The sequence below is a fragment of the Geotrypetes seraphini genome, chromosome 4 (assembly GCF_902459505.1).
Source record: "Geotrypetes seraphini chromosome 4, aGeoSer1.1, whole genome shotgun sequence".
Taxonomy (NCBI): domain Eukaryota; kingdom Metazoa; phylum Chordata; class Amphibia; order Gymnophiona; family Dermophiidae; genus Geotrypetes; species Geotrypetes seraphini.
In genome coordinates this window covers 304,381,482-304,408,704 of record NC_047087.1, presented here as the reverse complement: position 1 = coordinate 304,408,704, position 27,223 = coordinate 304,381,482, and the positions used below count along the sequence as shown (strand labels likewise).

General features: G+C 40.8%; 1 protein-coding gene across 8 annotated transcripts in view; it reads right to left on the bottom strand.

Moving 5' to 3' along the window:
* Positions 1-20,877: 20,877 nt before the first annotated feature.
* The window catches only part of ADD3 (adducin 3), a 380,040-nt gene continuing 373,694 nt past the window's right edge, over positions 20,878-27,223 (bottom strand). For all 8 annotated transcript variants that reach the window (XM_033942120.1, XM_033942115.1, XM_033942114.1 and 5 more), the window contains one exon: positions 20,878-26,360. In XM_033942120.1, the coding sequence (XP_033798011.1) occupies positions 26,062-26,360 (299 nt within the window). In that variant the 3' untranslated portion in view covers positions 20,878-26,061. The remainder of the gene's footprint in view (positions 26,361-27,223) is intronic.

Below are 27,223 nucleotides of genomic sequence, written 5' to 3'. Positions count from 1 at the left end.
GGTCGATGGATTTATCCTGTGAAGTCTCTGGCTCCATCATTAAATGAGGTCTTCATAGAACAGTACGCTTGACTTCACAAGTGACATTAATTGAAATGATTTATAAGTTTTTGTTACGACTTTATAGATCTCCTTCTTACATGTATCGGGCAAAACTAAGTGCCTCAGACCGCTGCCTTAAATGCCATCATTCCCCTGCAATGCTGGGACACCAGTTTTGGTCTTGTAAGAGGGTGCAACGGTTTTGGCAACATGTCCATCAACATATTAAGGCTATGTGGAACTATACCTATACATTTCACCCGGTAATGTTGTTTACATTGGAGTCCCTTCCTAGAACATCTCTGAGGGGATTCAGGAGTTTTCTGGATCGTGCTGTATTGCTGGGAAAGAAAGTGGTGCTTCACTGTTGGATTTCTTCGGACACTCCTACACTTGCGTGTTTTGATGTTACAGTATGCCTCCATGGAACGCCTGCGTTTTTCATCATGGGATAGTGTTGGGGAAAGCGTTTTGTTCTTGGGAGCCATTCTGGAATACCTTGACACCCAGAGCCCGAAGTCATTTACTGAATGTTTGATCTCCACTGGAATAAGACACACAGGACTGGAATATTTCTATTATAATTGGTGAACTACTGTTGTTGGGGGTGGGGGGGGGGGTTGACGGGGACGGGAGTGGCTATTTTGCTTACTTTCATTGAACTTTGTGTTCCTGTACTTTGTTATATTTGGAAATTTAATAAAATATACATTAAAAAACACAAAAAAACCCCCCAAAACTTTCCTCCAGTGATTTGGGATCTTAATGTTGTTCTTGCTCAATTGATGAAGCCTCCTTTTGAACCAATGGATTCAGCTCATCTTAAATATCTCACTTAGAAAGTGGTATTTCTCATTGCTCTTACGTCTGCTCGCAGGGTCAGTGAGCTACAAGCTTTAGTAGCGGACCCACCTTTCACAGTATTCCATCATGACAAGGTGGTCCTCAGTACTCATCCTAAATGCTTACCTAAAGTGGTTTCAGAATTTCATCTCAGCCAATCAATTCTGCTTGCTTTGGCTTTCTACTTGCAACACACTCAACCATATAGATCTGCTCCTCAACTTTTTGTCTCCTTCGATCCAAACAAGTTGGGACATCCGCTTTCTAAGTGAACAATCTCCAACTGGATGGCTGCTTGTATCTCTTTCTGCTATGCTCAGGCTGGACTGCATCTATAGAGTCGAATCATAGTCCACATAGTCAGAGCCATGGCAGCATCAGTAGTTTTCCTTAGATCTACTCCTATTGAGGAAATCTGCAAAGCTGCCACTTTGTCCTCGGTTCATACATTCACCTCTCATTATTGCCTGGATGCTTTTTCCAGACGAGATGGCCATTTCAGCAAGGCAGTATTACAAAATTTATTCTCCTAAATTGCCAACACTCCCACCGTCCCATTCTGGTTAGCTTGGAGGTCACCCATATGTGAGAATAGCCTGCCTGCTTGTCCTGAGATAAAGCACAGTTACTTACCGTAACAGGTGTTATCCAGGGACAGCAGGCAGCTATTCTCACAACCCACCCACCTCCCCTGGTTGGCTTCTCTGCTAGCTATCTGAACTTAGGAGACGCACGCCCTTGAGTGGGCAGGAAGGCATTCACGCATGCACGGTGCGGCAGTCACAAACTTTCTAAGTTCTGCATGCAAATCAGCTTGCAAAGCTGTACGCATCTGGGCTTCGTGGATAACGTCACCCACAGGTTGAGAATAGCTGCCTGCTGTCCCTGGATAACACCTGTTACGGTAAGTAACTGTGCTTTTTCTGTAGGAGGCATTTAAGCAGGGAAAAGCCTAAGAAAGAAGTTTTGAAATTCAGAAAACAGCTGAACGTTCTTTGACCTCATGCTGAAAATAGTTGAAAACGTTGGATTTCTAATTGTAGAATATATCAGTCAAGTGGAAAAACTAGACCGTTGAATAGATACAGTGTTTAATTACAGAAGAGCGGTACATTCCATCCTGCTGTTATCTTATTGTGACAAGCTCCTTGCTTAAAAAGGCTGGCGGCAGAGCACTGGTGTGAACAGGACCTTGTCTCCATGGTTTCTGGCATTGGCTGCTTCCAAGCAGTTTGTTTTTTACCCGACCTGCACGTCTCCAAGTTTTTACAGTGGCCTCATTCACTTAAGAAACTATTATCTGATCCCAGAATATAGATGATCTGGAATCTGGCAAAGATAAAAGTTCAGGTTCTCTTTTCTTCTTCTTTTAAATTTATGTTTAAATCAAAACACATGTACAGTATAGGCTGAATTTTTCAGCCTGCACAGTCATCAGATAAAGTGAAGAACTAAAGCTTAACTGGGGGGGGTGGGGAATTTATCAAATGACGCTAAGTGTTTTAGAGCGAAAACACATTGGCAAGCGCTAACCCTAAAGATGCCCATAGAAATATAATGGGTGTCTTTAGCAGTTAGAGCACGCTAACATGCTTAGCATCCTTTAATTAATTCTCCTCTTAATCTGTTTATTTAGCACTACTATCTGTATGGGCTGATGAAGTGATTATACGAATAGTGTAGCGTCTGCACCAGTACTATCTACTTTTATAGGCCTAAATTAAACGGATAACTTTTATATTTAAAGGCTGAATATTATTGTTAAATGAATAATCTGTCCTTCCCTTTATCTCACAGAAAGATAGAAAATGAAGGAAGATAAAAAAATCTTATGGCCTATCCAGGGCAGGATTAATTCTTCAAGGACCCCTAGGCACCCCAAGTACACTGGGCCCCCCGTGGCCCTGCCCCACCCCCCATTAGTGTGGCATCCATCATCTTCCCTCCCTCCTCCAATGGTCTGGCATCTCTCTCCTCCCCTTCCCTCTCCCACACCACCATGTTGGGCATTTCACTCTCTACTCTCCCTTCCTCCCAACTTCCATCAGCATTGCCCCCCTTTCTCTCCCTCCAACCCAATTCCATCCAGGATCCTCCGCCTTATGTCTCTCCTCTCCCTTTCTTTGCACCCCCAATTCCATCATGGCATCTGCCCCCTTTTCTTTCCCTTAACCCAATTCTCCATCCAGTATCCATCCGCTTATATCTCTCCCCTTCCTATGCACATCAATTCCATCAGCCCCTTTCTTTCCTTCCAACCACCCTTCCATACCACTCTGCCCCTTTCTCTTACTCCACCACCCTTCCATATCATCCTTCTCACACCCTTCTATACCACCCTGCCCCCTTTCTCTCCCTCCACCACCCCTTCCATATTCCTTTCTCTCCCCCTCTCCAAAACAATGCAGCTGCCAGTTCTGCCCGCTGAGTTCCCTTTGCCCGAAAGCAGCATTAGAACAGCTGACGGCAACGGGTTACCCCCCACGGCAACATATCCTCCCCCGCAGCAACACCCCCCCTCACAGCAATGGCAATGCGGCCAGATCTGTTACAGGAAAGTTCCACGATGACTGCTTCTGCCGGTCCATCCCCCTCCGACATCACTTACTTGCTCCGGAATAAGTGACATCAGAGGGGGATGGACCGGCAGAAGCAGTTATCGCAGGACCTTCCTGTAACAGACCTGGCCGCATTGCCATTGCTGTGGGGGGGGGCCCGTCCATTGCCGTTAGGGGAGGGCCTGTTGCTGTTGATTGCCGGGAGGGGGCCATTGCTGTTTCGGGCCCCTAGGCACATGCCTATTGGCCTATTGATTAATCCGGCCCTGGGCCTATCCAGTCTACCAATCCATGCCATCTATTAACCTTTCCTCTTCCTTAGAGATCCTACAGTATGTACTTCCAAATCTTCTTGAATTAGAAACATAGAAACATGGCAGCAGATAAAGGCCAAATGGCCCATCCAGTTCCCATCTGCAGTAACCATTATCTCTTCCTCTCTAAGAGATCCCATGCTTTCTTTAATTTAGCCACTATCTGTCTCCACCACCTCTTCTGGGAGACTGTTACATGCATCTACTAAGTATTTCCTTAGATATGTTTTTTTTATTGTTTCCACTAGAGGTTTGCATGGGAACGGGGATCATAGGAATCCCACAGGACCCCGTGGGAATCCCCCCCAGGTCCATGGGACTCCTAAGGGAATGGACTCTGGTTCTCCGAGGTTCCCACGAGGCCTACCTAATGTTCCCTCTAATTCTATCCCTCAATCAACCAGTTGCTGATTGCCACTCACATGGGAGAGCTCTGTACATACACCAATCATGGAGACAGAGGTGGAGCTTGATGGACAATCAGGAGCACTTCCTTGTAGAAGTGTCCTCATTGGTTATCAAGCTCCAGCTCTTTCTCTCAGATTGGTGGCGAGCTCTCCCAGTAGTGAGCCTTGGCGCGATATCTCGCCAAGGATCTTATAGCTCAAGCTGCCACACTCACTGTGACTGTGCAGATGCAGAGGAGCGTGGAAGAGACTGGACAGCATAGTGTGCAGATCTGGAGTCAGATTGCCATACATGGTTAAACTGCTTCAGCAGGTGCAAACTTAAAAAAATTCTGCTTATTCTGCAGTACCAGTGGTGATGGGGGGTTGGCATGGTATGGCGCTCCCCGAACTCAAGGGCCGGCGTCAACAGCAGCAGTGTTCATATACTCAGGCCTTCCTCTCTGCCAGGTCCCACCTAAATTTTATTTCTTTAAGCATACATAATATAATCATAAAATCCTTACTGCGAACAACCTTTTGATAAATGTCAGAGAAAAGCATTATGTACACCCCTGTAAGATCTGCCCTGAAACTTCCTTCTGCTGGGTCCTGCCTTCGCAGAAATTAGAATTTAGGCGGGACCCAGCAGAAAGGAAGGTCAGAGCAGAGCTTACATGGGTGTACATATGCTTTCTTCTTAGCCATTATCAAAAGGCTTTTATGATTATACTTATGTATGCTTAAATAAATAATCAAGTGCACAGGAAATTTATTTGTAGTAACCATTAGTATGTTCTGATTGGATCGGCAGCCCATTTCATCTAGAACTTCCATCTGGTACCCCCTCTGAATTTGGATTCATATCAATCGTTATGACTTAGAATACTGGCTGGATTCAGGTTGTTATTTTCACTGTAGCAGGCAAATTGTGAACAGAATTCATTCTGGATAGGGTGGGGGGGTGAAGCTGAAAAATATGGAGCTGCCCCTGCTACTTTACAAGATTGAATGAAAAAGCCCTTTCAACACCCATTTCGTTGTTGGAACTGAAACAGATTTACAACTCGTGGAACATTTGTCTAAGGTGAATATCTGCAGATAATCATGCATCTACCAATCGCAAGATTTCCTATATTCTAGTCATACATATAATTTTGGGCAGGACAGCACCAGTCCCAATTGTTGTGCTGTTAATACCGAATTGGCCTCCCTCCTCCTCCTCCTCCTTCCAATATGGTGTAAACTTGAATGTGTGGATAATCATCGTCTCTAAATAAAACCTTTTGCTCCCCTCTCCCCCAAACACACAAGTATGCAGGCTAACTACATCAGTGACTAACTCAGCTCTGTTTTATGTTGATGGTTGTGTAGACTTCCCCTCTTTGGGGAAAGCCTTAAACCTAGGAGACGTCAGAATAATCAAGTTGTAAGATAGTAAAGTACTGCCAAAATCATTACTACTGTCAGAAGTAATTGCTGCTCTTTATAAGGACAGGCAATTTTTATGGGGGGGGGGGGGGGGCAGGCAGTGATGGAAGGGATTCCACACAGGGTGGGGACAGGCAGGATTTCTGTCCTCACGCAACTCTCTATTCTCTACTTCCTCCATAGAAGCCGTTCCATGAATTCATCATCTTTTTCGTGATGAAGCATTTTCTCAGGTTACTTCTGAGTCTGTTCCCTTTCACTTTCATCCTATCCAGAACTATTTGAGTTGAAAAGAGGCCTCGCCTCCTGTGCATGTATGCCATTGAAGGTACCATATTTGAACATCTCTATCATATCTTCCCTCTCTTGCCTTTCTTCCAAAGTATACATATTGAGTACACACCCAAGTCCTTACTCTTTCATGCAAAGTTTCTTTACCCCTAAACCGTTCCTTTGGAGGTTTGCAGCCCAAATGCATGAACCCTGCATTTTATAATATTAAATCTTGGCTGCCATTCCTCAAGCTTCTCTAGTCTTTCCTCATGTTATCTACACAATCAGGAGTTGTTTAGCCTATTACATAGTTTGGTGTATCTTCAAAGAGCAAAACTTACCTGACAGCCCTTCAGCTCAAACACCAAACATCCTTTTCCTCAAAGTATGTTCCATTTACCACTATCCCTTGTTGTCTTTCCTGTCATCACCAGTCCTAATTCATTCACAGTCAGTTTAGGGACCATACCAAATAGGCACAGTTTTAGGTTGTCTATGTGGAAGTGTCAAAGGCTCGACTAAAATCTAAGTGCACCATATCTAGTGCTCTCTCTGTATCTCTCTGGTTAAATAAATTAATCAGATTTGTTGTCAAGACCTGCTTCTATGTGAAACCATGCTTGCATTGGGTCCTGTAATCCACTGGATTCCAAAAACTTAACTATTCTCTGTTTTAAGTGTTCACATTAATTTGCTTTCCGCAGAAATCAGACTTACCAGCCTGTAGTACCCAACCTCTTCCTTATTCTAGAGACATATTGAAAATGTCAGCTAGGAGAGCTCCCAGAACTTCCCTAAATTCCTTCAGTACCCATGGAGGTATGCCATCTGGTCTCATCACTTTGTCCACCTTTAGTTTAGCTAGCTCCTCAAACACAGTTCTTTGAAAATTGTGCAGGGTCTAACATACTTACATTTATATTTGTGTTTTGTTTTTCTGTGGTCCTGCTCCCGTCCCTTAAGCTGTGAACACAGAACAGAAATATTTGTTAAGCAATTCAGCCTTATCTTTATCAGTTCTATGTAAACCTCTCCTTCACCTTTTGAGGCTCACAATGCCTTCTAATATATCTATAAAATGTCTTGCCCTACTTTTTAATGTTTTGGGTATTTTTATCCTGACAATTGCATCTTTGTTTTCCTGACTACTTTACCAGTTTCTCTTAGCTTTTCCTGATATCTGTCATCTTATCTTCCTCTTTCTGTGATCTCATTTAATGAAGGCTAAAACTTTTTCCTAACATTTGTAGCTTACATTTTTAGCTTACATTTGAGAACCAAAGCAGCCTTCTTTTCCTCTTACTTTTCTTACTTTATTTTCCTTAGAAAAAGTTTGTTGCCCTTACATTAGCTTCTTTCAGTTTTGATCACTGCTTTTCTACTTCTTCCAGATATTCCTGTCCAGACAACAGCTTCTTGATGTAATCCCCCATCTGAACAAAGTTAGTTCTTTTAAATCTAGAATCTTCACTTTCATATGAGCCCTCTCCACATAACTTATTAATAAACCACAGCATCCAGTGATTGCCAATCACCTTACTATAACATCAGAAAAACTCTCCCCTCTTCATAAGCACTGTCCATTATGGGCCCCATCCAACATGGGGGTCTATTTTAACTGTTGGAAACAACTCTCCCTGTAGAGAATTCAGGATCTCCCTACTTTTAGAAGACTCTGCAGTAGGGATATCCAATTAATATCTGGCATATTAAAATCACCTATTAGTAATAACTTCCCTTTTCACAGCTATATTTTGAATGTCTTCAATTTAAATTTGTCTCTCTGTGAAAGTGGCCTGTAAATCACAGCAATGTAAATGCATGTTCTACTCTATCCTCTCAGACTGACCCAATAGGGTTGTCCAGAAAACACAAAGTTGAAAAAACTGAATTGACGTTTTTGCCATGAATTTGATTGTGCTTAATAAAAAAAAATTTTTAAAGCCCATCCTGGAGTTTCCTCAAAATCTCTGATTACATAAAGCTCCGTTTTTCTTAAAAAAATTGCTATTATTTTTGTGTAATGGAGCACATTTCTTGGTATTAAGAGCTATAATGATTATGTTGTCACACTTAGTAAATGATGCAGATAAAAGACCTGAACGGTCGGTCCATCCAGTCTTCCCATTAGTTATTCTCATTGAAAATACATATATTAATTTAACTTGTCTCTTCTTTGATATTTCTGGGTCATAGACTGTAAAGTCCACCTGGTATTGTCCTAGGTTCCAACTGCTGAAGTTGCCATCTAAGCTCATCCAGCCTATCCAACCATCCTGTTGTTTGCAGGATATCTACTGTAAAGTCTGGCCAGTAATGTCCTCATGTTCCAAGTTAGTAAAGTTCCCATTGATGCCCTCCCCAAGCCCATCCTTTATAAGACATTTGAATTATAAATGCCTATGAAGGATTCATAAATAAATAGCCACACTCAAAGCCTTGACAATTCTGTTGCTCTGAAGTTTCAAACTTGTACTAAGTCATCCCCCTCTCTGAATCTAAAAGTAAAATGCTGAAAGCCTCAGAACCTAATTCATACCTTTAGCAAACTTTCCCTTGAAAATATTTGGCCATACTGATATAATTACTCAAAAACACTTCCTAATTAAGTTTCATGGACCTGCAGCTGTTTCATGTGTATTGTAGTAATAGTTCTAGGAAAACCTTTTAAAGTCTACTAGTGCCACCTAGTGGCCAGCTCCATACCAGCCCAAATCCTGCACTTTGGTTTTCTTTTTTACTTTCAAACAATTTCTATTGATGAAAATGCAAATAAAACATTATGGGACCAATACCAATGACAAAATAGAAAAAAAAATGCAAAATATAATAGTCAGGTCTGGTTTTCTTTTTCATACAAATGCATAAGAGTTTTGTTTTGCAAATGTTTCCAATAACAAAGTATATGCACTATTCACAAGTACCTAGGTGGAAAGAGATCAATGGCACCTGTATAAGATTCTGGTGAGACCTCATTTAGAATACTGTATATAATTCTGGACCCTTCAAAAAGATATAAACAAGATGGAGTCATGTCCAGAGGAAGGCTACTAAAATGTTTGGTGGTCTTCATCTTAAGGTGTATAGGGACAGACAAAGATCTCACTATGTATACTTTGGAGGAAAGGTAGGAGATATGGTAGAGATATTTAAATACCTACATAGCATAAATGTGCATGAGGCAAATCTCTTTCAACTGAAGGAAACTCTGGAACGAGGGGGCATAGGATGAAGGTGAAAGGGGATAGATTCAGAAGTAACCTCGGAAAATTATTTTTTCACAGAAAGGGTGGTGAATGCTTGGAGTGACCTCCCAATGAATGTGGCGACAAAAAATGTATCTAAATTCAAGAAAGCTTGGGTAAGTAGGTTGGATTTCTAAGGGAGAGGAGGAGATAGAAGAGGGCATGGTTAGTCAGACTAGATAGAAAAATGAAGACAGATAAAGACCATATGGCCTATGTTTCTATGACAACCATGGTGTACATCATTTTAGGTCCAGTAATTTCCTTTCAGGGTGTGAAAACAGGGTAATTTGAAGTGTGCTAAGTGCGGACACACTATTAGCAGTTATGACAGCTAGTGCGAGGCATAGACCTGTGCACTTTAATTGATGGCTATGCCTACTCTGCACATTAAGCAGCTATTGTGGATTTTTGCCATGCTCAAAGTTTTAATAGAAAAATGACAGCAGATAAAAGCCAAATGGCCCATCCAGTCTGCCAATTCACAACATTCAATATCTCCTCTAAGAGATCCCACGTGCCTGTACCACACTTTCTTGAATTCACAGTCTTTGTCTCTACCCACCTCTACTGAGAGGACTATTCCATGCATCTACCACTCATTCTGTAAAAAAGTATTTCCTTAAATTACTCCTGAGACTATCACCTCTTAACTTCATCCTGTGCTCCAACTTTATGTGCAGTGACACAGCCCTTCAAGCATCAGCCAGCCTGAGCATAGGAAAATGAGATACAGTCTGCTAGCCAAGTGGACATGGTTCTCTTGGTAAACCGGAGTTCCCAATCTGTTTAGGATCAAAAGGATATGAATAGCTGAGTAGAGCTTCTATGAGGCTTCGTCCAACCAAATATTTATTTATTTATTTATTTATTCGATTTTTTAGCCCGTCCTCCCAAAGAGCCCAGAACGGGTTACAAAGTACATCCATAATAATCCAGACAGAGCAGAGATGACATTTTTACATAATTACTAATATAGATGACAGTTTACATAAATTACAATATAGACATGACAATAAAACATATGTACTAAGTAGCATCTGGTGAAATTAAGTGACAAAGGTGAGTTGATTGGGTGGCATTTCAGGGTGAATGACTTTAAAGCGCTGGGTTAGTAAAGAGGAAGGTTTTCACGGCCTTCCTGAAGTTCCAGAGTCCATCTAGTGATCTGACAGATGGAGGGATTGTGTGCCAAAGTTTGGGTATGAAATGTGAGTAGGAGCATTTGCGGGCAGTTTCAGTTTTGAGGGAGCGGCCAGAAGGTATGGTCAGTCGTTTTTCTCCTTGGGACCTCAGGGAAGTAGATTTGTAGTCTAGTTTTCATGTAGTACAGAATCGTTTCATGGAAGGTTTTGAAAGCGAGGAGCAGAGCCTTGAAGGTGCAGCGTTTTTGAATGAGCATCCAGTGCATGGAAGCTAATGAAGGGGTAACATGGTCACGGATGCCTAGGTTTTTCAGAAGGCGGATTGCAGCGTTTTGCACCCTTTGGAGGCGGGAGAGAGTTTTGGTAGGCAGGTCCACTAGTAGAGCTTTACAATAGTCCACGCGGGATAGAAAAGCGTAGAGTAGTTGGGCAAATTCAGATTCTGAGAAGTAGGCACGTATGGTTTTTAGCTGGTGGAGGTAGTAGGAGGATGATACTAGTTTGGATACGTGATCTGTCATTGATAAATTAGAGTCAAGAGTTACTCCTAGGTTGCGGACGTTGTGTTTGGGTGTAAGGGTGTTTGTGGCCCAGGAAAAGGACGGACGGGGGTATACGCATAAATCTTTATGGATCCAGAGAAGTTCTGTCTTGGATTCATTTAACTGTAATTTGTTTACGGTCATCCAAGACTTTATTTCAGTTAAGCAAGACTGGAGATATTTGATTTGTGTGTCTCGGTGACGGCTTAGGGGAAGATAGAGTTGTAGGTCGTCAGCGATGGAGTGGATTCTGATGCGGTGTTTACCCGCTATGTCCAGTACTGGTTTGACATAGAGGTTGAAGAGGAGAGGTGAAAGTAAAGCTCCCTGAGGCACTCCATAGTGGAGTGGTTTGGGTTCAGATAAGGATTTTCCTAGGAGGACTCTCTGCGATCTGTCGTTTAAGAATGAAGAGAACCATTGAAGTGCATTGTCATGGATTCCAATGGACTTTAGCCTGGACAAGAGGAGAGAGTGATCTATGGTGTCAAAGGCGGCACTGAGGTCTAATAGTACCAGCAATGCATCATTTCCATCATCTAGGATTTTCCAGCAGTCATCTAGGATGTCCAAAAGCACAGTTTCTGTGCTGTGGTGTTTCCTGAAGCCCGATTGGAAGTTGGAGAGGGTGGCGTTTGTCTCCATAAAGTCTTGCAATTGCGCGAGTACAGTCTTTTCCAATATTTTTGAGATGAATGGGAGGTCTGAGACAGGTCTGAAGCTGCTTGGGTTGTCTGGGTCCATGGTTGTTTTTTTCAGGAGTGGTTTTACTATGGTTGATTTCCAGCTCCGTGGAACTACACCTATCATAAGGGACTCATTTATTAGGGGTAGGATAGATTCCAGGAATACCTCATTTGTGTTCAGCAGTGTAGTGGAGGGACATGGGTCCAGGATCGAGGTTGCGGGGCGTACGGAGTTGATTATTGTTTTGAGGTCATTGTGAGAGATCGGTTTGAAACTGTTCAAGGTTTCCATCTTGAGTGGATTGTCATCTTGGGCAGTCTCTGGGATGTATGGGAGTGCTTTGGCCTCAGAGTCCAGATTTGCGCGTATCTTTGATATTTTGTCATGGAAGAAGGTGGAGAGGGATTCGCATGTCTAGGTTCGTATTGCAGGGAATGCATTGGACTTGGGATGAGAATAGGTTTTTCGTTAATGAGAAGATGGCCCTCGATCTGCTTGGGTACTTTGATTGTAGAGCAGTGAAATGAGCTTTCTTTGCTTCATGTGTGGCTAGTTTTGTAGTTTTGCAGCAAGTTTTTTCCAGGAGGATTTGTCCTGGTCACTGAGAGTTTTGCGCCAAGTATTTTCTGCTTTTCTAACTCTCCTTTTTTGTACTCTCAGGTCTTCTGTAAACCAGGGTGAAGAGAATGGTCGTGAGTTAGGTTTAATCACCTTGACTTTTGCTAGGTTCTCATAGAGTGCTTTAATGCCTGAGTGCCAGGTCAGTGCCTTCTCTTCTAGGGAGTTAGTGCCTAGTTGTAGTTTGGAGATGCCTTAACATCATCACATACAATCACACCACAGTCCCGCTCTTCTGTCATGCACATAAGCTCTTCACTCTTTAATCTGTACTGTTCCCTCGGATTTTTGCAGCCCAAATGCATGACCTTGCTATTTCTTAGCATTAAATTTTAGCTGCACAATTTCAGACCATTCTTCAATGCTTTGCCAGGTTCTTTCTTCATGTTATTCACACCATCCAGTGTGTCTACTCATATTGCAGAATTTGGTATTATCCACAAAGAGGCAAATCTTACCCGACAACCCTTCATGCAATATCGTTTATAAAAATGTTAAAAAGAACAGGTCCAAAAACAGAAACATGAGGCACCCCACTGGTAACATTCCTTTCCTCAGAGCAATCTCCACTGATCACTACCCTCTGTCGCCTTCCACTCAACCAGTTTCTGACCCAGTCCGCCACTTTGGGACCCATCCCAAGGGCACACAGTTTATTTATTAGACGTCTGTATGGAACACTGTCAAAAACTTTGCTAAAATCTAAATATACCACATCTAGCACACATCCTCTATCCAATTCTCTGGTCACCCAGTTAAAGAAATTGATCAGATTTGTCTGACAAGACCTTCTTCCTTACTTCCACTTTTGTGGAGAGGGACCAAATACGCCCTTCGCCAGTCCTCCGGTACCACTCCTGACTCTAGAGACTCATTGAAAAGGTCAGTCAGCGGAGCTACCATAACTTCCCTAAGTTCCTTCAGCACCCTAGGATGTTCACCATCTGGCCCCATTGCTTTGTCTACCTTTATTTTAACTAGCTCCTCACGAATACAACCCTCTGAAAATCGATCAGGGTCTATTACTCCTCCATCTCCATTCATGTTTGTCTTTTGCAGTCCCGCTCCCGGTGCTTCAGCCGTGAACACAGAACAGAAATATCTGTTAAGCAATTTGACCTTTTCTTTATCAGCTTCTACATATTCCTCCCCCTGTTGACTCATTTGAGTGTGGTAGAAAAAAAAAGACCTAAAGACCTATCTTTTTCAAGAATTTGTTACTTATGAGGAACGACTGGGTAAGTTGTAGCTGTACTCACTCGAGGAACGCAGAGAGAGGTGAGACATGATCGAGACATTCAAATATGTCACGGGCCGTATCGAGGTGGAAGAGGATCTCTTTTTCCTTAAAGGACCCACGGCAACAAGAGGGCATCTGTTGAAAATCAGAGGTGGGAAATTTCATGGCAACACCAGAAAATATTTATTCACCGAAAGGTTGGTTGACCGCTGGAATAATCTTCCACAACAGGTAATTGAGGCCAGCAGCGTGCCAGATTTTAAGAAAAGATGGGATTGGCATGTGGGATCTCTTCATGGAGGTAGTTAGGGGGTGGGCCATTAGTGTGGGCAGACTAGATGGGCCGTGGCCCTTTTCTGCCGTCATTTTCTATGTTTCTAAATATTGTAATACTTGTTTTTAATTGGTATCACTATAATTACTCATGTAAACTGCTGTGAACTTTATGGAGGTATTGGCGGTATACAAATAAAGATTGTATTGAATGAATTTGCAAATTATTAGATTTTGTTCAATTTGCTGAAGGGTTAGAAGGAAAAGTATGCCTTTTTGCAGATGATACCAAGCTTTGTAACAGAGTTGACACCGAAGAGGGAGTGGAAAATATGAGAAAGGATCTGCAAAAGTTAGAGGAATGGTCTACTGCCTGGCAACTAAAATTCAATGCAAAGAAATGCAGAGTAATGCATTTGAGGATTAATAATCGGAAGGAACCGTATATGCTGGGAGGTGAGAAGCTGATATGCACGGACGGGGAGAGGGACCTTGGGGTGATAGTGTTCGAAGATCTAAAGGCAAAAAAACAGTGTAACAAGGTAGTGGCTGCTGCCAGAAGGATGCTGGGCTGTATAAAGAGAGGCTTAGCCAGTAGAAGGAAGAAGATGTTGATGCCCCCCCCTGTACAGGTCATTGGTGAGGCCCCACTTGGAGTATTGTGTTCAGTTTTGGAGATCGTATCTAGCGAAGGACATAAGAAGACTTGAGGCGGTCCAGAGGAGGGCAACAAAAATGATAGGAGGCTTGCGCCAGAAGACGTATGAGGAGAGACTAGAAGCCCTGAATATGTATACCCTAGAGCAGGGGTGCCCACACTTTTTGGGCTTGCGAGCTACTTTTAAAATGACCAAGTCAAAATGATCTACCAACAATAAAATTAAAAAAAAAAACCACAAAGCACACTGTATGCATAGAATTGTTAATTATCATTCCTATTCCGGGGTTTTTTCAAAGAGGTCAAAGCACTGTCACCTCAGTAACAACCATACAAAAATAGACAAATACCCACCCCCCTCCCTTTTTACTAAACCACAATAGCAGTTTTTAGCCCAGGGAGCTGCGCTGAATGCCCAGCGCTGCTCTCGACGCTCATAGGCTCCCTGCGCTAAAAACATCTATTGCGGTTTAGTAAAAGGGGACCTTAGTGTAAAATATAGGCAGCAGATATAAATTCAGACACATTTTGATCACTAAATTTAAAATAAAATCATTTTTCCTACCTTGTCTGGTGATTTCATGAGTCTCTGGTTGCACTTTCTTCTTCTGACTGTGCATCCAATCTTTCTTCCCTTCTTTTAGCCTGTATGCTTCCTCTCCTCCAGACCTCATTCCCTCTCCCAACTTTTCCTTCCTCTCTCCCTGCCCTTTCTTTCTCTCAGCCTCCCTTTCTTTTTTTTCTGTTGCTCTTCTTTCCTTCTGTCTCCCTGCCTGCCCTTTTTCTTTCTTTCTCCCTGCCCTCCCCCAAGCCACTGCCACTGCCATTGGTGACCAGGACCCAAACCGCCACCAATAACATGCCCGAAAGACGCCGCCACCCCAAGCTCTCTCTGCTTCGGCCGACCAGCACTCCTCTCCCCGACGTCAATTCTGCCGTCGGGGAAAGGAAGGCTGATCTGCCCAAGATCGCAATTGACCTATTGGGGGAAATGCTGCTGGGTCCTGCCTTCGTGGAAACAGAAAGTAGGCAGGACCCGGCAGCAAGAAGAGCAAATGCTTCACTAACCTGTCTCCCGCCTTAGTCCATAGCGAACGCTTGCTTCAGGGCTCTCAACATGTGCGCGCCGGCTTCCCTTCTTCTCCCCCCCCCCCGGACATAACTTCCAGTTTCGGAGGGACGAGAAGGGAAGCCGGCACGCACACGTTAGAGCCCGGAGCATAAGTTCGCTGCGGGCTGAAATCTCCAAGCCGGGTTTTTTTTTTTTTTTTTTTTTAAATGTTCAGCGGCAGCAGCAGCAGCAGATGACAGCTGGGCGGACCGCCCAGCTAATAGGCCCTAGGGAGAACATTGGAGAGGAAGGCTGATCGGCCCAGTAGATCAGGACGGCAACACGAGTCTATCACGGAGCCCGGGATGGGCTTTGCGATCGACTCACGTTGCCTTCCTGAGCTACCGGTCGATCGCGATCGACGTATTGGGCACCCCTGCCCTAGAGGAAAGGAGGGACAGGGGAGATATGATTCAGACGTTCAAATACTTGGAAGGGTATTAATGTAGAACAAAATCTTTTCCAGAGAAAGGAAAATGGTAAAACCAGAGGACATAATTTGAGGTTGAGGGGTGGTAGATTCAAAGGCAATGTTAGGAAATTCTACTTTACGGAGAGGTGGTGGAGAGTAAAACTGTGACTGAGTTCAAAGAAGCGTGGGATGAACACAGAGGATCTAGAATCAGAAAATAATATTAAATATTGAACTAAGGCCAGTACTGGGCAGACTTGCATGGTCTGTGTATGGCCGTTTGGTGGGGGATGGGTTGGGGAGGGCTTCAGTGGCTGGGAGGGTGTAGATGGGCTGGAGTAGGTTTTAACGGAGTTTTCAGCAGTTGGAACCCAAGCACAGTACCGGGTAGAGCTTTGGATTCTTGCCCAGAAATAGCTAAGAAAAAAATTTAAATTGAATTAGGTTGGGCAGACTGGATGGACCATTCAGGTCTTTATCTGCTGTCATCTACTATGTTACTATGTTGACTAAATCAGTGGCAATGCCTGTGCAACCATCAATGCAGATGAATTGGGTGGGGCATTTGCCCTTCACTTGGGTGTCCGGTTATATTAGGGGTTATAATTCCACAAGATTTATCTCTGTTATATGATTTCAATATATGTCCATTGTGGGATGCTACCATGTGCAGAAATTGCAGGCTTGTCAGACTTACCCATGATGGTGGTACCCCAGTGACTATGTATTTCAAGTTGTTACTGGTGCTTTCTCCTACACATGATAAATTTTTAACCAAGTTTCTAGCAAAATACCTTTGAAATGGTAGATGGGATGATTTCCCTGTATCACAAGTTTTGTCGCTTTGGGACAAGGATGGCTTGGAACTTTTAAATCTTAAGTTTTCTCGGTGGCATGCAATATGAGATATATTAATGATTGTTATTGTAATACCTCATTTTTCTCTTACACTACACTTGAAATGTAAATTGGTCTCCCCTTACATTTTAGCTATTTTTTCCATACAAAGTCTCCTCATTTGGGGAGACTTCAGATTGATTATCCCTTTTATAAACAAATGAGGTTTGCATGGCACTGGGTTTGCAGGGGTCTGGGCCTGCTTTGTAAGTTTTCTCCTTTTTAGCTATAAATGGCAATGGTGATTTTTCTATGGGTAGCACAAACTCGGCATCTGCAAGTTGGAGGTAAAAAGGCCTTATATATTTCATGGAGTGGTAGAGGAGAGGAGGTCTAGATCTTTTGCTGACCTTTAAGCTGAATATGGCTTGGGGAACCAAAATATTGTTCTATATTTACAGCCAAGTCATTACTTTTCCACAATACCAGCTCCTTTATGAGCAGAGTCCTATGAGCTGCTTGAAGAGGTATTCTGCTTAGACTCACTTGGAAGTGCCCTTACAAAAGATTAGATTCCACCTTCACCAAAAGGACTCAAGTTTTGTATGTTAATTGGTAATGATTATTATTAAAATTTGATATACCGCTTATAATAGCTGTCTAAGCAGTGTACAAAGTTACAATATAAAAAGTTAAAAAAATTTTGAGGGAGAGAACAAGGACATAAGACATAACACGACATACTGGAATAATGGGAAAGGCGGCTATATTGCAATGTTATACGAGGTCAGATTTCCCAACTCGTAGTCCAATGGCAATCCCCCATGATTTCATAAGTTTCAATGAAGCGTATCAATTTTGTGGATTTAGACTCATCCTGGAGACGTGCATTTCCTTTTGTTTGGAAGCTGTTTGGAACGCTGACTCTTATCGCTCATAATTCTCACTCACAGTAGATTATTCAATGCTTAAATAATAATTTATGTAGGTTTATCTTGAAAGATAACAACCACCCCTATGGGGGAGAAGGTTTAATTTTGTTGGGGTGACTCATATTGTAAACCATAACAGTGGCTTTCTGTTGTTTTGTCCTTTCATTGCTATGTTTGTATTTTTCTTCTTTATGACACTAATAAAAACAAATGTTAAAAAACATATTTTGGTTTATTTTTTTCCCCACTGCAGATCTCTGTGACAGTGGGTAAGTCACTTAAAATCTTCCTTGCCCATAGTCACAAGCAGCTGCAGTGGGGGAGGGGGGGGGGGGCGAACAACCAAATATACATTTAACAAGATTAATGGCGATTACAAATTTTAATTGAAAAGCAGACATAAAAAGTAATGAAAAGATAAGAAATATACAATACAAATTAGATTAAAAACCTAAAACAGCATGCAAAATAGCTAGTCTTACAGTTTTCAAAACCTACTTCAGAAAAGCAAGCCTACCTTTGAGCTTCCCTCCATCATTCCCTGTGCCCCTTAACATTTTCATTCTATTATAAATATTTCTCTGATATTTTCTTAAAGCCTGTTAACTTTTGTTTTTCTCATATTTCCCTTTACCTTTTCTGCAAAAAAACAAAAGGCTTCAAAAATTGATCATTCAAGAGTTCAAGCACTATATTAAACAAGGTTGTTTATAGTTTTGAGGCGATAACAATGCATTTTTATACAAGTGCGCATTATTTTCATATGGTAAAACAAGAAACACCAACCTTGCAGTGCCTGTACAATGCAATAAGACATGCTGTTTTTACCTTACTACAATTCTGTCACATTTCTATAAGTGAAATAAGGAATTTAATTATTCAAACTATGTGAAATGCTCTACACTTGTTAAGTGACAATCTGGTAGTTTGTAAGGTCGCTTTCACCAATGAGGTAGTGGATTACTATCATATGCTATGAAATGCACTAAATCATTGTGCAATTGATACAGGAATTCATGCAACTCTACATTTTTTAAACATTGGTCTAGAATAGATCAAGGCTAATCTTATTAGTTATTGACTTGTTCATTTCAGTACATGCCATAAACTTCGAACTGCCACTATAGGACAATTAAGTCAGAATACAATCACCTTTATTTATTTTTTTAAATAAAGACTAAGTTTAGAAAAATATCTATTTAAAATACTGTTTATTTGTGATTCAACATTAATCAGCATTACATCTATAAGCAATTTCAGATAACATTTATATATATTTTCCACAGGACACTGAAGTTGGTTGGCTCATTCTTTATGCTGAAGCGAGTAAATAGAGGCATTAGCAAAAAGGTGCAAATAACTCATGGCTGCATTTTAAAAATATTATGCATGTTGCATCCATTTAGATATATTTATATATATATTTAAATCTATATATATTTTTTAGAAAAATTATGAAAAAACATAGGGTCCCTTTTACTAAAGTGTAGTCAAATTTTGTAGTTACCATGTGGTCGGTGTCAAGCCTCTGTGGTAACTGTTGGAGTGTCCTAGAAATCTTTCCATACACTGTATTGGAAAAAAAACCCTTTACCATATAAGTGTACTGCACTATCTGCATCAGTACTAAGAAAGTGCACAATATATGCATTCCCTGCCCCTTTCCAGGATATGCAGTTAGCACGTGAATTAACTTGTGCAGTCATGCCAGTATTGTAATGGTTAACTGCAGTTGTGTAATGGTTAACTGCAGTTACGATTCGCTAATTCACATGGTTAACTGCTTACACCACTTTAATAAAAAAAGGTCCCATAGTTCACAGGTAATTTGTTTCCTCATATTTTGCAATACAATATATAATGCTGAACAAAATCAATTCTCCCTACCCTAAAAACAACAAAAGTCTTCCCTAAAATTAAAAAGAAAGGATCGATTCCAGTAAAGTTGAGATATTTTAAATATTTCTTTTCCAGAATTAATTTCAACTTTTGCATTAACATACACAGAAATGCCAAACTTAAACCAGCCCCGTAACAACATGCTATAATCAACACTTCTTAAAAAACATTTTTGCGTGCCAAGCCACTTTTGATGCTACTGAACCACTTGCAGATTTTTTTTTTTTAGTTTATTTAACATGGGATTTACCATTAAGTTATGTATTTATTTACCACAGCAAGCATACTAAACAGTTATGCTGCTTTTCTAGTTAGCTTTGCATGTACAACATAAAAAGGAAAAAGTAAAAACATTAACAAAAAAAGCCTTTGCTTGGTAAACATGAATCTATTAAATATTTGTTATTGAAATTGCCAAAAGGGACACAAGTGAGCTTTTTGTAGATTGAAAAAAGAAAATTTGTAACCTGTGTATCTGTGCTATATTTAGAAAGCACACATAGCATGCAGAAAATCAATTAAAATGGCAATTTTATAATTTCATCAAAACAGGTCATTATGAATGCTAGTCATAACATAACTGTATAGTTGTTTAAATGATCAAAGTCCTCAGAACATTTATTCACTTAAAACAGAATCCGCAAATGAGGATACATCTAGAGCAGTGTATCTCAAACTGTGCCTCCTGAGATTCCAAGTGTGCCGTGGCACACTGAGGAGGAAGAGAGGCGCCTGCCAGCTGACTTCCCAACGAAGTACAGTGCCAGCACTGCCCAATTTGCCGAAGGCCTGCATGTTCCCCCTTCTCTCTAGTGTCCTCCGGCTTCCCCCTGGCCTCACCTTTAAAGCTAATTACAGTTGATATTTGTTAGACTTAGTGCAGGTACTTAGCTTGAAGTAGTTGAGAAACACTGCTGTAGGCAATCAGCTGACACCAGTGCCTCTCCTTCTCAGGGCCCATCTGGAGGGCCTCTGAACATGAGCGGACGTCAAGGAGGGGCAAGGAGAACTTCCCTGGAGATAACATACATGTTTGTTCTGCTCTGTAACTCATGAAAAAACAATAATTAGCATAAACTCGCAACGTAGATGCATCAATGAACCAACCTGCTGTGTGCAACTAGAGCACATAAGGAGCTTCAACTGTAATCCTGCAAGAAAGCAGCTGAGCCCTCCCAGTCTTGTTCCGCTTGGTTACTTATGCTGGGAGCCAGCTTTCTCCATGGTGGGGAGACCTCCAAAGTAGGGATCTCTCCCTGGTCCAATGCCAGTGCACCAGACCTGTCAAATAAGTTTTCCACAGGAGAGTCACAAACTCTAGCGCAAAACCTTGATAAGATGGCCCCATAGACCCCCTGCAAGACAACAGACCAGCTTCTCTTGGGCTTCACAGCATCCACCCACTTGTGTTTTGCACCATTGCTGTTTGTGGTCTCTGGAAGAGATTTTCTTTCCATCACTCAGACCCACTGTGGTTCCCCAGCCCTAGAGAACTCTGAGGTGGCTGAGCCCAAGGCTCCCGCCTCTCCCTTGTGTGCCCCATGGCATGCGGTACACAGATGCTCCTTGGTCGACCAACCAGTGCAAATCTGGTATGATATAGGAACAGAACCCGAGGAATCTATCCCAAATGATTTCAAGTCAAATCGAGGGGTTTTGAGGCAAATGGAGGCTTTAGAAAAAAGAAGATTGTTTTAAACCCAAGATGGCCACAGCTAGCGAATTTGCGCCAAAAACAAGACCATGGGGGTTCCCCTGAAGTTTAAAAACGATCAGGGAAAGGGGTTTTGAAGATGGGAATTCTAACTCTGGCCACAGAAATCCTTAAAAAATAGCATTTTCTGAACCCCCGATTTTCCCCATAGGGAATAATCGGCTGTACTCACTGTGCTTTGCTGATGCCTGGCTGGGTCAGCTTTGCTGATGCCTGACTGCAGAATTAATCCACAATTGGAAATCTTTGGGCTGCCAATTGTGGATAGACCCCCCAACTGAGGACGCCTCCCCACAAATTCTCACGACAGGGGGAGATTAAAATGCAGCCGGCTTCTTGAAACAGAAAGGGAATCACACAGGGGCCCCACAGCTTGCACTCAAGCCTCTATTAAATCAAAAGGCAAGCTGGCTCCCAGGGGAATGGACCCTGAGCCTCTAAGAAACCCAAAGCAGGCTAGCTTATCAGGTACACCTAGGGGTTGTCCAGAGATCTGCAGTCCGCTCTTGTGGAGTCTGCACCCTCTCCCAGGCAAAGCAGCTCCAAAAATAGGGTCCTCTGGACACCGAAGCCTTATAAAACTGAAGAAAATAATAAAAAATAATAAAAACTGAACAGATCAGATCAAAACACACCTTTTCAGTTTGCTTGCAGAAGGAAAAACTGAGAGGGCACTAACTGGTGAAGGAGGAGGAGCTGAAAGATGCGACTGACATCCTTCTGCAAACAGTTCATAAGCAGATTGATCACCCAACGTACAGACTCCTGTGTTTAAGTGACAGAAACAAATTTATTGAGCAAGCTTGATATACTGCAAAGACTGATAAACAGGTTACTAAATGAACATGTGTCTGAAAAAAAAATCTTTTTCTTTTATAATAGAGCAATAAAATAAGAAAATAAAATTCTCAGTGATATTTTAGTCAAATTGACTGTGCTCCATATAAAGGCCAAGGAATGTTCGTGGCTTACTTCAGATACCGCTTCAAGTTTCTAACACACCTGACTATGGGTTTTGTTCAAGCAACTCTGCCTAGGATTTAGTTGGCAACCTCTAAGTTTGTGTACAATTTCAAAAATCATAGCAAACTGGAAGACATAACACCTTGTTAGTTTCCATTTTCTTTTATTGGGTTATCACTGTAGATGTGCTCTCATTTAAGAGGATGCTGATTTGAATGAATAAATGTTCTGAGGGTTTTTCCTTCATTCATTTAAACATTTATATAGTTAGAATTTAACATTAGCATTCATACTCATCTGTTTTGAGGAGATATATTGAGTCTAATAACAGGGATTTTATTATTTTTATAATTTGACATTATTTCCAAATTAAATATAATCAATCTGACAAAATTATATGCAGTAAATAAAGTAATCAAATATGACTATACCAAACAAATACAATTCCCTTGTTTCTATTCATCAACAATAACTATATTAAGTAAATGGAGGAAAAGACTTCAAGTGCTCCGCAAACAAGGTATAGATATATACTTGCCTTGATCAGGTGGGCTCCATAGACCCATGCAGGACCACAGACTGGCTTCTCTTGGGCTCCACAACAGATTTCGCTCTAATTCAGCTAAGTAAAAACTTTAAGCATAACACATTTTGCCTAGAATTTGGATTTTGAACTACTACTAATGATTTATTTAGGAAAAAAACTATTTTGGACTCTATATTATCGGACTAGAATTGCATTAAGGAGGTTTTTATGACTAATAATAGCTCCAAATAGTGAAATAAGGTAAGTATACATCTATACTTTGTTTCTGGAGCACCTGAAGCCTTTTCCTCCTTTTACTAAATATAGTTATTTTTGATGAATAGAAACAAGGGTGCAATCAGTCAATTGTATTTGTATGATATAGTCATATTTATTATTTGAGTAAATAAAATATTCCAATTTCAGCAAAAAAGGATGACAGATAAAAAACTGTTCCTTATCAAATCTTTCAGTTATTCTTATATGGTTCCCTTGCAAACCACTAGTGGCCAAAATTTTTGAAATACCAATCACACTTAGCACACACAAGAATAGTCATAATGAGTCAGACCAATGGTCCATCTAGCCCAGTTTCCTGTTTCCAACCGTGGCCAACTCAGATCACAAGTACCTGGCAGACACCCAAATAGTAGCAATATTATATGCTATAAATCCTAGGGCAAGCAGTGGCTTCGCCATGTCTGTCTCAATAGCAGGCAAACCTTTTTTAAATCCAAATACACTAGCCGTTGCTATCAAATCCTCTGGCAACAAGTGCCAGAGCTCAACTACTCGCAGAGTGGAAAAAAAAATTTCTTCCTATGTGTTACATCACATATGGACATCCATGTTTCATGTACTTTAGAACAGGATCTGCTGACATACAGCCCATTCTGATGATTAAGGTGCTTATTTTAAAAACTCCATTTGTGCTCTGGACATCTGAAAACTGGCATTTAGACATCCACATACCAATTTTATAAAGCCAGACTATGAATGTCTAAAACTTCTGGAGTGAAGGAGTGGCCTAGTGGTTAGTGCTGGGGGCTGAAAACCTGGGGAATTGCAGCTTCTTGTGACTGGGGAAGTCACTTAACCTTCCACTACCCCAGGTACAATCCCTTACAACTGTGGCATCCTGATGGTCTGTCTTGATTGTAAGCTCATTCGTGCTGGGACTCTCTCCTTTGTGACTCTGTACAGCGATGAGTAGTAGCGTGCTAGAAATAATAATAGTAGTAGAAAATATCTGCATACAATAAAATGTAAACTGCTTTGACTGTGCCACAGAAAGAAGGTATATTCAAATCCCATTAAACTTTACCCTGTACATCCATATAGCAAGGAGCAGTGGTCCAAAATAAGGACATCCAACTCCAATTGCAGAAGGGGAAGGGATATCATGTTCAAAAAGATGGATATCGACCTGGTACATGGCACATCCAGATTATAGTAAGGTGCTCTGATTTGGCAGTTCTCCACTGAATGGAATAAGAGAAACACATTAGAAAACATTGCAATGGAACTTGAACGGGCTCTCAGCAGGTTGCTCTATTGGGCTACTTCTTCACATGGATGTCTGTGTGGCTAGTTTCTAAAATATGGATGTTCCTCTGCTGCCACACAAGCACCCTTTGCCCTGTTCATGATTTTGATGTTTTAGTTTGTAAAATGGATGCTCATGCTGGAAGTATCCAGCATACGAACGCCTGTCTCACAGGTATTTTAGAATGTGCTGTACGTCGGCAGATCCTGTTATAAAGGACATGAGTCAGATGTCCCTATCTGGCACAGTCTTAAGACATCATTTCTAGAATTTGCTCCACATGACATCGAGAATACATACACTTTTCTCCCAAACATGGTAATTTCCAGAGGTGAAGAGGAGCCATTAAACTAAAAAACAAACCTTGAAAAATATGCTGCTTCAATAAAACAGGGTAATGGTCTTCTGCTTGCCTTAATATACTTTCCAACTACTGCATCAGTACACAGTTTGCCACTCAGCTCATGCTCCTGACTCAATGCACATTCTAATGTGAAAACAGTTCCAAAAGGTTTGCTGAGCAAAGGAGCAGAAGTTCAGAAGCAGCACCAGCGCTTAAACTGGGGCAAATTCAGGAGAAACACTTTTGGAAGTCCTCTAAGATGCACTACAATTAATTCTGCACATATAAATGAGGATGTTTGTCAGTAGCTCTGGGTATTCACCCTTCATTACAATCGGCTGACGTTCCCCAATTTCCTTCTTTACAGGTTAAGCCCTGAGCATCACTAGGCACCGGGACAGAAATAAAAAAATTATGCTTAACGTTTTAATTAGGTGATTGAAGAAATAACCACCTCCTCACCAATCGTAGCATGATACTTAACTGATGCCTTCACATAAGCATAAACTTTACACCACCACCCTACCCTGCCCAAGTCAAACGGCCACTCTCCTTCTTGGTCATGCAATTTCCCGTCTTAACAATGCACTCCATTTGGTTCCACTATGAGATTATTATTCATTAGTAACAATACTGTAAGAAAGTGCAGTGAAATTTCAACATGAATCCAGTTTAATTGTGCACATCTTTAAAACTAAACCCCTGGATTCCTTAATTTAAGATACCGAAAGTCAGGCATCCCTAAAATCTATGCTACTGTTAAAAACCATTTGATTCACATGCTTATCATTGTTCGATACTGAATGGTACACCAATGTTAAACCTACAAAAATGTATTTGCTGTTTGGAAGGGTTAAACTAAGTTACTGATGTTAGATGTATAAAATATTCCTTTTTAAATAAAGGGGTTTTAAATGTATACCATAAAAAAGGGACATTGTAAATAAACTAAACTCAAATATTTGACAAAGAAAGTTATGAGTGGTAATTTTACAAATTTTGTAAAATCCCTATTAAAATCTCTTACACAGATTTCTAAAATTATTTCACTTTTGTACCAGTGTATACTTACTATATGCAATCACTGAAGGCAAAAGGGGTTATAAAAATATATAACATATACAGAGCGAGAATCTCAATAGAAAAAGGATAATCTGCCGAGTCCCTTTCCTATCACTCTTCTACAACTATCAGACAGATCAGATTCACAGGTTTGTAAAAATATATTCAAAAGTAGATTGTGTTACTTTTGTTACTTATCCATTCTGATCTAAGCAAGTAAAATTAGTAAATGACTCAAATTCACAAACTGTTTTGAACACAGGAGAAATTAGTTATGTAAAATAAAAATGAATTAAAAACACCCATCCTTTATTTTTTATTCCAGTTCTAGCCTTAGTTTTAGGTCCAGTTTACTGCGCTCCCCTCACAGCTGATTTACGATTTCTTATGCACAATTTGAAATGCATGTGTATTTTTTTTTTTTATTTTACCACCATCTGTGATGGCACAAAGAGCCACATTTATGCTTCAGTTTTTTCCTTCTTCTTGCTCTTTTTCAGAAAAGATGGTGTGCGAAACTTCTTCTTTTTCTTAGAGGGGGATTTGGAAGGGGAGCTCTCAGGAGAAAGGATTTCTTCAATTTTCTCTGAAGACTGAATTGTGATCTCTACACTCTCCATGGTACTTGTCGTTAACTGGCTGACTCTGTTGGTGAGATCCTCTTCCACGTCATGCAAATCCTCCTTGCCATTCACCAGAGTAAATGGCATCTTAAGAGAGATCAGCTGCACGGTTCTGTCAACAGCTCTTTCATGATTTTCTAACAAAAGCAAAGAAATTAACCAAATTTAGTTGCTTAGTAGAATATTGATACAATGAAGTTCTAACTTGATCAATATTTTGAAAAATTGGTTATTATAATTAGTAGAAAACCAGAGAAATTCTAGGTCCTAAAGCTGGACTGCATGTGATGCTGAAAAAGTACCCTAATCACGTATCTATTTAATAAATGTAATCACTCCCTTAACTGCCAAAGATTTATCAGCAAACATATGCATCAATAATACAAAGTACAAAAAAATACAGGACATCAGTAACAATCAAATTGGAGATAGAAATTTTTAAAATGTAAAAAGGAATATATAAAAATAAAAATCCAAAGCACTATACATACACACACATATACCTGAAATGAGAAGCCCATAGCAGACAAATTTAAATAAAGCAACTATCAAAATAAGAGAGAATTGCTTAAAAAATAAAATTACAAATGGTACTAACAAAATCAACTTGTAACTTGTGCAATAACATTGAAAACAGCAAGTTATTTAAAAGCCTTTTGAAAGGCAAAATCTTTAATTCATGACTCTTAGGGCAATTGGCTCCCCAGCTAGGGACTATTAAGATTGTTAATAATGATATATCCACAATATAAGAAAAAAATCCAAGATCACAATGATCCAAAATTTGTACATACAACACAAAAAAAGGTATCTGGAGATGAAACCAGCTAGCAGGCCTAAGTGCTAAACAGTTATGATGTTGAAATATTTTAAATGTACAGGTGACTCCTCAGTGTGGGATTATGTGCCTTACAGAGCACCCAAACTCCACTGCGGCTCCTTCACTCAATAAAGCTAGAATCCAGGGAGATGAAACTATATCTGTTTCCTAATCGCATAC